This window comes from Moschus berezovskii, chromosome X (assembly GCF_049115385.1).
Source record: "Moschus berezovskii isolate FMDL1 chromosome X, NW_MosBer_1.0, whole genome shotgun sequence".
NCBI lineage: Eukaryota > Metazoa > Chordata > Mammalia > Artiodactyla > Moschidae > Moschus > Moschus berezovskii.
The window spans coordinates 17,658,987-17,671,404 of NC_142488.1; the positions used below are offsets into that span (position 1 = coordinate 17,658,987).

Genomic DNA, 12,418 nt, shown 5'->3' on the forward strand with positions numbered 1-12,418 from the left:
GTTCCAATATAAAAATACACTTGTAACCAAGTGGGGCTTTTAATTAAAAAGAGCAAATAAAATGTACTAGTTGGAAAAAATTTAGTATTCAGCCAGAATGATAATTTCTCTCTGGTCTACCAAAGCCTCACTTCAAGATAAAAATATACACAAATTGAATGGGAAAGACAGGCACTTGCCTAGCAGATGAATACTAGGAGAAATCTGTATAGATTTTGATGTAAAGGAATATTGGCTACTTTAATAGAAAGTATCTTTGACTAAGTAATTTGAGAAAAAACAGAAGTTGGATTGTCCCTCTTAAAATGCCCCAGCATTATAATGTAATTCACTTATGTCTTTACAATAGGACAGACATTATACAAGTTAAAGGACTACACCACGTTCTTTTGGTAAACACTTGATAGCATCAATTCACAGCTGAATCCTCAGAACACCTCAAAGATACTGTGGAGTTAGAACATATGACTTACATACCAGATATGCAATATAGCACAGCTGTTATCTTTCTGGAAAATATTAGGACCCTGATCTTCTTTCCAAAATAAAGACATACCTCATTTCCACAGTGGCAGTCTCCAGAAGAAACTGCAGAAAAGCTTAACTTTGCTCTCAATATACTTTGAGCTGACTCAGCACTTAAAAAAAAAAAACTCAAATAAGACCCCCAAAGTAGTTCTCCATGTTACATGGGAGAGAAAATTTTGGTGAAAAAAAAGATTAGAAGTTTTGTTTTACTTTTGCCAGAACTAAGAGAAGTTGTTTCACTAAATGCATATAAGGAGCAACGTCGCGCCATTAAAAAAAAATATTCAAATATAAGCCAAAAACGGTACTATGTTATAGTATCTGACACTGGCATTTCCTTTACCAAAGACCACAATTACGTTAAATCTAGCAGTTGTATCTAGAAGGCTTTGAACAAGGATAGATAGTGGGGGGCAGGGGTCTTTTACAAAACCATTTGTTTTGCAAATTATATCTTATAACAGAATTAAGAGCTGATAATAAATCAAAAATGCTTTGAAAGTCTTACACTGTTTTAAATCATTTTCTTACTATGATTAAACAATGCAAAACAATGATTAAAGTGGAATTATTCAACCTAAAACCCCTATTGCTCTTATCAGATTCTGGAGAAAATTCTACAATTTTTTTTTTAAAAAGACCATTTTAAAGAACTATTTAGCAAGTTAACGGGTCCATAATTCTAAGATTACAGGGCTCTTCCATTATTTGTTTGGGTGTTTTTTTTCTTTCTGCCTTTCCCTTGTGTTTTGTTTTGAAAAAGAGGTAATACACCTTGAGTCTCTAGTTAGAAATCACTATCTGAACAGTCAATAAAGGATAACATTTTGATAAGGACAGGAACTAAACAAGTCTGACTAGCAGGAAATTTCCCAGGGCCCTTTTAAATTTAGGCTATTAGTCAGATGTTATAAAATGGATGGAATTATAGAATCACAACCTGAGAGAACATAAACAAAATACAGATGCAAAGCTGAAAAAAATAAATGTGTTCCCTCACTCACAGCAAAGTTTGCTGCCATATGTGCCAGACAGAAGCCCCAAAGGTGGGGATAGCGTCCAAATTTAAGCATTCATTACTCACCTGTTCATTCAACCTCCCATTTGACAGATATTAAAATCCAGATGTTTTGAAAGAGTTGTGACCTTAAAAAGAGACAACACTGAATTTTTATAGGTGTAGAAAAGATTTTCAACTATATCTTTACCAAAGTAATCTTTCCTGATGACCAGGGTTTTGGTAATAAATACAATGATAACACTCATAATACAGAGTTGCTGGGCTCCCTAACTTTCTGTGATCTGGCCTCTACGTTCCCTCTTTAAAACTGCTTTCCAAGGCCCCAGTTACCTCCCAGACATCAAACCCTATTTCAGCATTGAGTCGTACTTTTCCTTGACACTTTAGGAGCCCTCTGTGATAGATCCATCAACCCTCATCCCAGACACCTCTCCTCTTTGAGCCCCACGTGTTATTTATTCCCTGGTTGTCCTACATCTATTATCCCTCTGTGTCTACTTCTTCCCACTGTCCTAGCCATTGATCTTCTCTAGTCATTCAGTCTCTTTCTCTACATTCTAGAAACTTTTAGAACCTAGAATCTCATTCTATTTCATGGTTCACCCAAACTTCTATGTGGATAACTCCTATATGAAAACCCCTCATACAAACTTCTCTCCAAAATGTCTACTCTAGCCAAGTAAACATCACTCTGAATGCCTCACAACGTCAAATACGACATACTTCTAAAAATCAAATTCAGGGGATACATGGAGGGCCAGTGGTTAGGACTCTCAGCTTCCACTGCAGAGGGCCCAGGTTCCAGCCAAGTTGCATGGCATGGCCAAAAAAAAAGCAAACTCCAAAATGAGTTTCTCTCCCTCTGCTGCCTATTCTAGATATTCAGTCAGTTCAGTTCAGTTCAGTTCAGTCGCTCAGTCGTGTCCAACTCTCCGCGACCCCATGAATCACAGCACGCCAGGCCTCCCTGTCCATCACCAACTCCCGGAGTTCACTCAAACTCATGTCCACAGAATCGGTGATGCCATCCAGCCATCTCATTCTCCGTCGTCCCCTTCTCCTCCCGCCCCCAACCTTTCCCAGCATCAGAGTCTTTTCCAGTGAGTCAACTCGTCGCATGAGGTGGCCAAAGTATTGCAGTTTCAGCTTTAGCATCAGTCCCTCCAATGAACATCCAGGATTGATCTCCTCTAGAATGGACTGGTTGGATCTCCTTGCAGTATAAGGGACTCTCAAGAGTCTTCTCCAACACCACAGTTCAAAAGCATCGATTCTTCGGCGATCAGCCTTCTTCACAGTCCAACTCTCACATCCATACATGACCACGGGGAAAACCATTGCCTTGACTAGACGGACCTTGGTTGGCAAAGTAATGTCTCTGCTTTTTAATATACTACCAAGGTTGGTCATAACTTTCCTTCCAAGGAGCAAGCGTCTTTTAATTTCATGGCTGCAATCAGCATCTGCAGTGATTTTGGAGCCCAAAAAAACAAAGTCTGACACTGTTTCCACTGTTTTTCCATCTATTTCCCATGAAGTGATGGGACCAGATGCCATGATCTTTGTTTTCTGAATGTTGAGCTTCAAGCCAACCTTTTCACTCTCCTCTTTCACTTTCATCAAGAGGCTTTTGAGTTCCTCTTCACTTTCTGCCATAAGGGTAGTGTCATCTGCATATCTGAGGTTATTGATATTTCTCCCAGCAATCTTGATTCCAGCTTGTGCTTCTTCCAGCCCAGCGTTCCTCATGATGTACTCTGCATATAAGTTAAATAAGCAAGGTGACAATATACAACCTTGACGTACACCTTTTCCTATTTGGAACCAGTCTGTTGTTCCATGTCCAGTTCTAACAGTTGCTTCCTGACCTGCATACAGGTTTCTCAAGAGGCAGGTCAGGTGGTCTGGGATTCCCATCTCTTTCAGAATGTTCCACAGTTTATTGTGATCCACACAGTCAAAGGCTTTGGCATAGTCAATGAAGCAGAAATAGATGTTTTTCTGAAACTCTCTTGCTTTCTGCATGATCCAGCGGATGTTGGCAATTTGATCTCTGGTGCCTCTGCCTTTTCTAAAACCTGCTTGAACATCTGGGAGTTCACGGTTTATATACTGCTGAAGCCTGGCTTGGAGAATTTTGAGCATGACTTTACTAGCGTGTGAGATGAGTGCAATTGTGCGGTAGTTTGAGCATTCTTTGGCATTGCCTTTCTTTGGGACTGGAATGAAGACTCTAGATATTACAAACTACCAATCTTTCTGAATTAGAAGTCATCTTTGAGTACCCTACTCCTCTGTCCAATACCTTATCAGTTACCAAGTTCTGTTGATTCCTGAAGCTCAGAAAGAAAGTAGTGAAAGAAAAATGATTCAAATCTAGGTGTGTCAGACACCAAAACAAAAGACAGAGCTCCAAACACTGTTCGTGCTTTACAAGGGAGAAGTAAGAAGACAGACACCCTGCACAGAATGGATCCTTGAAGATAGGAGAAAATGACGATTATGGTCCCTGGGGTCTACTGATGGTGGTGCTGGCAGTGGTAATAATAAATACTAAGAGCTGTCACTTACTGAGCTCCTGTTAAATGCGTGGTACCCTACTAGAACCCTACTCTTGTTCACTTTTGTATTCTGTAATATCTATCCACCAGGTCTATCACAAAGTAGGGCCCCAAAAATGTTTGCAAAATTAGTAAATCTGTTGTGCTACAGTATACTTATATCTAAACCATATAGTCCTAGAATATCGTAGTTTTAAAAAAATTTTTTGGTGAGATTTTCTTTTGGCTGTCATTGTTCTCCATTCTCTCCTGCAACGTCTACTCTGTAGCTTAGAGCCTAAATCAATGGGCCAAGGATAAAATTCTGTGGGATCTGAGACAGTCCCCCACTCCCACAACTTCCTCCTTTCCAACATCTGATAGACCTTCATTTTTTTTTTTACTCTGAATTTGATTTCTAAAATGTTTGAAGTCTCAAAAAGACAGGCCCTAATACAAATGTTGTTATTATAAGTATTTTTCCAAGAAGAACTATGTGTACTATGCTGTACCAGAATTCAGTTTATAAATTCCAACTACATAACAGTTGAACTAAAACATGTGCTTTAACCAATATTCACAAAAAAGAGAGAAAAGGCACAGAACCTACACACAAAATAATTTAGTGGCAAAAATATTTCATTATATCCCCTTGAGCATAATCAAAAGTATAAGAAGTTTCAAGGCTAAAAGCCTTGAACATATGGTTGCTGGTGGTTTTAAAGAAAAGGTTGGAATAGGTGGTCAAAGTTATATATACACACAAGTCACCACAGACTATTAATGAAATAGCACAGGTAGAATGCTTTTTCCTTTTTAGTCTACCTTGTTATAAAGATACTGTTTTCAAACTTGAAACACAAATGCAAAAGTTCTTTATTGCTCAGTCAATATGCAAGATAACAGGGAGTCTAAATTAACTGCATAAAACAACACCTTTAAGTTTTTCATTTTGACATGAAACGTTTATTATTTTGATTTCAAGAAGTACTGCACATTTACACCTAAATGCAAAAGCACTTACTGACTTAATTGAAATATATTATAGGTATATATTTTCCATTGACAAAGAGAAGCTGGCTCTTTTAACTAAAAATTTGCTCCTGGTAAGATGATTACCTTGATACAGTTTCAAAAAGTGTATACAGTTGGTCCTCGGTATCCACAGATGCAGAACCCATGTATACAGAGGACTGACTGTGCTAATCCATTTTATAAGGTATTTGAGCACCCATAGGTTTTGATATTCGAGGGGGTCCTGATACCAACACCTCCTGGATACAGAGGGACAACTGTAGGATATCCATTGCATAGCATAACTTGTTGAACTGGACATGATTCATCACTTTAAGATTTCACAAGCACCTACTCAATTTACTTAGTAATCAAATTTCCCATTTTCTGATATATTTATCATATTAATCAGAAAAAAACCTCAATTCTAAGGCTGCAATTACCTTTAAAAATAAAATCCCATCTCTGAATTGTAAATAATCATAATGAATGTTTTTAGCCGTGAAATGTATCAAAACAAGTTTCCTGGAGGAGCAGTTTTAATTATGCTTTAGTAAAGTCTGACCCCAACGAATTAGAAATTAGTTATTTTTCTATGTCAAAGCAAACCCAAGAAGAAAACAACTACTTCTAAGAATTTTTAATTTATCTAAAGAATTAAAGTCTCCAAGTTAAATAATTAATCCCCTACAATTTTAAAACAACATATATATGAAATCTATGCATTTAGTTAAATGAAAGGGCTGCCAAAATCCAGTTTATAGTTGTAAATTCCTAAGGTTTTAAAGCACAGCCACAGGCTAATTGCCCAAAGACCTGCTGCCCACAGACATTTGCAGATGACTGAAGTTAATAGCCAGGCATGTCAATTTACTACAGGCAGCTCTCAGTGCGGACGTTGTGACAAAAGAATTGGGTCAGGTTACAGCCTGTTCCTATTATCACGTCTAGATTTATGGCTTCTAACACTGGCCCTACAAGAAATAATGGAAATGATGACAGCAAAAATCCCTGCTAGACAACAGATTACAGAAAAGCAAGCAATAAACCATAATCTGAAGTGACCAGAAAACTAAACATCCATGACCATACTTCAAACATGAAGCATGTGTCAGTAAACTACCCATTTAAATATTTCTACAATCTCTCAAAATCTCAACACAAAAAAATCTCAAGAGTCTATAATCTAAAACCAAGCAATATATAAATGTATTTCAATTACTGAGTACTATATTTTAATTCTTTTAATAATCATCAAAGACAATGTAGTTCATTTGAACAGATTTATGAAACTCTACCAAATTAATAAAAAAACAAAGAGAATAATGATCATTACCTTTCAAATACCTTTAAAGTATATTGGAAAATATTCCAAATAATACTTCACATCTTTCAAAGGAAAAAAAAAAGGCAGTTTCACAACAAAGGGCACAAGTTTACAACTGTATTCAGGGAGGCAAGAGAAGCGAAGAAACATGTGATTCACTCACTGCTTAATTTAAAACTAAAAAAAGTTTGTCAATACATCTGCTTATAAGACGATATCAAGGCTACAAGGTACCCAAGCAAATGGAGCTGTCTGTCTGGAGTTCAGCACCAGTTAATCCTTATGAGAAACAGAGGCCGAAAAAAATCAAATATGTATTCTAAACACAATAAGCAAAGAGAATTCCATCAACTTTCCCCTGAGAAAAGAAAGTGTTCTCAAGATATGCCCTAGAATTGCAATATATCTGTCCCTTCTGAAGTTTACAATGGCACGTTACCATAAAAGGTGGGCACTCTCTTTCCGCTCTTACAACAATTTGCTCCTATAAACTTAGGAAGAGGCAGATTCACAGCCATAAACACAGGTCACAAGTAGTAGGCAGTCAAATGCTCTCTACCTTCAAATGTTTCCCAGCTCTTTACTCATACAAAGCATATTCTTTTTTTAACTCCTTGGTTAAATAAGAAATTCACTAGTCTATGTCAGATGAATATGAAATTAAACTGAACAGCACCATCATATAAACTGCTTATAGAAGCCTCAAATCTTTCACTATTAACACAATTCATTTCTTTAAAAGCTTTCCATCACATGCCTAAAGAATGAAAGCAAGAGAAAAATTTAGGGATATATGTTTAGTAGAAATCACTTAGCATAAAAATAACTAGCATTATTATTTCTAAGGTAACCAAGGATTACTTATATTAGACAACATAAAGATAAAGTGAGCAAAAATGTCTTCCTCATGAAAACCAAACAGCACATGCATATTTCAAATCTTTTTTTTAATTTTCTGAAGTTAGCCTGCTTTTGGAGAAGGAAATGGCAACCCACTCGTGTTCTTGCCTGGAGAATCCCAGGGACAGGAAGCCTGGTGGGCTGCCGTCTATGGGGTCGCACAGAGTCGGACACGACTGAAGCGATTTAGCAGCAGCAGCAGCAGCCTGCTTTAAGAACCGCCACCTCTGGTATCTTAAAAAATGTTATCACTACAGTAAAGGCATTTCTACTCTTAAGAGTAACCAAAGCCCAAACTAGTTAGAGCCTAGAAAACTTACTTGCCACTAAATTATGCCAAGCTATTTTAATCTAAAATAAACAGTGGTTTCTCTCATTTATTTCCCCAAGACAAAAGGATTATAAAGATTAAGAGCCCAAGCTAAGGAAGGGTAAACTTTTTCTTTCAAACTGAACCACATTTGCCGTTTTCAAAACATCCAGGCTTTTGCTTCCTAAAATCAACTATCACTTCAAATTCTAAGATATAATGGATGTAGTAATTTTCAGACACTAATAATGTTCCTTAAATTCCTAGGGGTATTTGATTTTCTCACTCCAAACTACAAAATACCTGGTAATGCCAGACCAATATTCATACCATACCCTCATGGCTCTGCTAGCTGATGCCTAGCAGAGTTCACTTAATTCATATCTTACATATTCTAAAAACCAGGAATATTACTAGGAAAAGACAATTTGACTCCCAGGGAGATGAGCTAAAAGAGTGTTCTGGCATAAACGTAAAAAGGAACAGACAAAGTAACCTGGCCAAAAAAAAAAAACAAAAAACTGAGGTGACTAATGACTCAAATAGCGAAGGATCCTTTGCACTCATCAGTGTTCCAGTTTCTAAAGTTCCAACAGTCATTTCTATTAACCAAAACGGGGTGGGGGGGGCAGTAAATTTTCAAGTGCAATTTTCCTCCTCCCTCCCTCTCTCCCCATACTCTAAGAGCTCAAGCTAAAATTGGCATTTGGGCCTTCCTTAAATGGAACAAGGGACTACATCATTCTCATTCAAAAAATTGGCATTTACTCAGCCTTCACAAGGCACTTTATTATCAATTATTTCTCAGTGAGGCAGTGCAGGATTACCCTGACCATTTCACTGATGCGGAAACAGACACCAACAGCAAAGGGAACAGGGGCAGGAAGAGGGGTGATAGGAAGCATCTGGGAGGAACAGGCAGGCAGCTAAAAAGGAACAAACCCTAAAGAAAATGAGAGTCACATCTGGCTTATAGCTGACCATCATAACCCTTGTTATTTTTTAGCTCAGAGAGACATCTGAAATGTTATGAAAAACAGAAAGGGCTCTAAACTGTCACTTAATATCTAGTTACAGCCTAAACTACTCAGTCACAGAAGTTACTTAGCATTAAAAAATACCCACTCTCCAGAACCCGTACTGATTTCAATTTTTACCAGTAATTCATTTTCTCCCTCAAGCCTAACCAGTATGACATCTGTTTGACCCAAAAAATAATCTCTCATAAAATATAGCTTTGGGCTTCCTTGGTGGCTCAGCGGTAAAGAATCTGCATGCCAATGCAGGAGACACAGGTTCCATCACTGGTACGGGAAAATTCTACAGGTAGTGGAGCAATTAAGCCCACGGCTACAAGTACTGAACCTGTGCTCCAGAGCCCAGAAGCCACAACTACTGAGCCCATGTGCCACAACTACTGAAGCCTGCATGCCTAGAGCCCATGCTCTGCAACAAGAGAAGCCACCACAATGAAAAGCCCATACACCGCAACTAGAAAGTAGCCCCTGCTGGCCACAAGTAGAGAAAAGCCTGCGCAGCAATGAAGACTCAGCACAGCCAAAAATAAATACATAAATTATTTAAAATATATATATATAGGTGTATATAATCATAACAAAAGAAGCACAGTTAATATCACATAAGTCAGAAATAATTCAAGTTAAGACTCAAATTTTGTTTAGAAAATTTTGACCAAAACACTGACTCCCTGAATTTGCCACTGAAAGAAAAAGACTACTTGTTCTACATTCACAATGATTTTCTTAATTATAACCTTGAAATTTTCAGTAATAAACTACTAATGGGAAGCCTTACACACCCTAGAAACCAGCACACATAGCAGTAAGTTGAACTAAACGCCATACTACAGGCAGCATAGGTACTTAATAAAGATGTGTTGATTGAATTATAAATCAAAAGGACTGACCAACTGCTGCCTCAAGAGAAAAACCACCTCTTTAAGACTGACTCCAGTTTTTGTGTACATATGACATCATTAACTTTAAAGCATCCTCACACATTAACAATGTAGTTTGCCCACATTTATCTTTTTTCAAAGTATCAATTTCAAAACAAATCAGGTTCTCTAGGGGGAAACAGGTATACATCCTTGGAAGATCATAGGTTGTGTGATATACATGAAATTTACTCAAAAACGACAGAGCCACTGGAAGTACTGTTTGGCTAAGTTTTTGAAAAAAAATCCACCCGACTGTTTTGAAGAACATGGATAAAGTCACAGACAAACAAATGCAAGGCATCATGTAAGTACTGATGAACTCTATTCTCAAAATCCCAAATGGACTCAATTCCAAAAGCTATTTTCACATTCCTGCCATTGAATATACAAAACCACAAACATAATTAAAGAAAACATTCATCCTTGGAAACACATTTAATGAGTAATTAAGAAAAAGAATGGTAAGAAAGGCAAAACTGTCTTTATTGAACATTTCCAAGCAGTGTTATTGAAAAAAAATAATAAATATGCGTCTATGAGGAGAAGGAAATGGCAACCCACTCCAGTGTTCTTGCCTGGAGAATCCCAGGGACGGGGGAGCCTGGTGGGCTTCCGTCTATGGGGTCACGCAGAGTCGGACACGACTGAAGTGACTTAGCAGTAGCAGCATGCATCTATGAGTTATAGTTAAAATACAACTGATTGTCATAGGAAGTTGTACTCCATAAACGTTACACATTTTATAATACTCTTTCCCCAAAACAGACATACGAACATCTCGGAAAGAAAACCATCTCCAATAACTTTGTACATCATATGATCATAAGGAAATATTCACTTTCTCTGCCTCAGTTTCCCCTTCCAGCCGCCCCATTCACTCTCAGAGACGTCTGTCCTAAAGTCAACCTACACGTTAAGTCGTAAATGCTAATCTTCTAATTCTTCAAAGTAGAGGCTAGTTCAAAATTGTAATCACACCTTATAATGAATGACCAATGTATTTACAACCTTAAAAAAAAAAAATCAATAGTCTTAAACGTAAACTTGTCACTACCTGTGCTGCCCTAACATTTGGGGTGAGGGACGAGGGGAAGGCGGCGCGAATTTATAGCTCAGCCCTCAAAGTTACGTACAACTTCAAGACGCAAAATCTATTCAACTCTCCTACTCGCTCTCCCCCTGGCGATTCACACTAGAATGTAGCACAACCACTATCCAGGTGGAAAAAGCGAGAACGATATCTCGAAAAGGAACAGTAGTCCTGCGACCCGGTCTCGCCACGATAACGCGGCGGCCGCCTCGCCGCTCCCTAGAGCTGCAGACCCACTCTCCGGCCCCCCACTCCCACCCGCACCCCAGCGCCAGAGCCTGCCGCGCCCTCCCGCCCCCTATCTCCCCCGAGAGCGAGCCACCGGCGCTGCCCCCCACCCATCCGCTCCGAGACCCGGGCCGCGAGTCTAACGTAGACACCTGGCACTGGGGCCCAAGCCCGCGCTCGGCCACAAGCGCATCCTTCCCAACTGACATTTCCTTCAGAAACTCCAAAAGTTCTCTCACAAGTCTCCGGAAAACTCCGGGGCCAGTTTCAGCACAGACCACCAAAGTCATCCCTGCTCCTCAGCCCCGCCACCCACCTGCGTTGCCCCGGGACCCCGGCCCAGCCCCACCTACGGGCGGAGGATGCTCTAGAAGATGCTGTCCGCGCTTCGGGTCAGGGGACCGTTGGAGGAGTGAGGCCTCCGAACGCCGCGGGCGGGATGGGCCGGTGCCGGGCGACCGGGCCCCAAGTGAGTGTGAGGGGCGGCGCGAGAGCGATTGAGGGGCGTCGCGGAAAGCGCTACATGGGGCAGGGGAGCCCCGGCCTTGGGGGTGAGGCCGCCGAGGTGTAGGGGAGCCCGGACCTCGGGGGTGAAGCCGCGGAGAGTGACTGGCCGGAGTGCGGGACCGATCTGGGGCCGGACCCCGCGGAGCGGTGAGGGGGCGTTCCTCGCGGGGGACGCGCCGCCGGAGACTCCCTACCTTCTGCGGAAAACAGCCAGAGCCCAGAACGCCAAAACTCCGCCTCTCTGGTCTTCACGGAGCCCGGAGTCGCCTCACACCTCGAGTCTCGTCGGCGAAAAGAGCGAAATTCTGTCACACAGGTCCCGCGAGCCAGCACCGGTCTTCACACCGCCGCCGCCATGTTTGAGAAGCCGCGCGCGAAGCCGCGCATGCCCCGCAACCGCCACCGCGGCCCCGCCCCCTCCCCTCTGTCCGCGTGCCCTGCGGTTGCCGCAGCCGCGCACTTTGACCGTTTGCCGCGTGCGGGGCCCGAGCCGGGGGCTCTGCCGGAAGCTCCCGCCGGGTGGCCAACAGTGAGACTCTGCAAGCCCCGGCAAGACCTTGCCAGTTTTCCCTCGTCCGCCCCCCCCCAACCCCGCCCCAATCTGCCCTCCCGCCAAAAAATAAAAAAGTCGCAGCCCCTGCACCCAAGACCGTGGTGGGCCCCCAACTGGGAGCCCAGGATGCGCATCAAGTTTCATCCAAGGGGAACTCGCTCCCCTTAGCCATCGACTGTGACTCTCGGCCACCGCCCACCCTGGCCACGCACCGAAAAGGCAGGCGCTCCCCTAGAAGCTCGAGCAAGTTCGATGAGCAGGGGAAAAGCAGTTCGTTAGAGCAGCTTGAGCAAAGCCACTCCTTCGCGGGTTGCAGCATAGCCCTTGAAACAGCTTTTCTTTTTTTTCCATGAGTTTTTGCCAGCAATCCCCTCCAGCTCCACATTCCAGATTTAGTTGTTCCTTTAAACCCAGGCTTGAGCTAACGGGAACTAGATTAA

The 12,418-nt window shown here is 41.3% G+C and overlaps 1 protein-coding gene across 2 annotated transcripts in view; it reads right to left on the reverse strand.

Moving 5' to 3' along the window:
* The window catches only part of SCML2 (Scm polycomb group protein like 2), a 121,897-nt gene extending 110,125 nt beyond the window's left edge, over window positions 1–11,772 (reverse strand). The window contains exons 1-3 of one of the 2 annotated variants that reach the window (XM_088833773.1): window positions 11,063–11,260; window positions 6,886–6,897; window positions 2,048–2,073 (exon numbers count right to left, since the gene is read on the reverse strand). In XM_088833773.1, coding sequence (XP_088689899.1) covers window positions 2,048–2,073; window positions 6,886–6,897; window positions 11,063–11,208 — 184 coding nt within the window. In that variant the 5' untranslated portion in view covers window positions 11,209–11,260. Of the gene's footprint in view, window positions 1–2,047; window positions 2,074–6,885; window positions 6,898–11,062; window positions 11,261–11,619 lie in introns of those variants that run through there. The other variant, XM_055393546.2, reaches the window with a different exon arrangement.
* Between the last annotated feature and the right edge of the window lie 646 nt (window positions 11,773–12,418).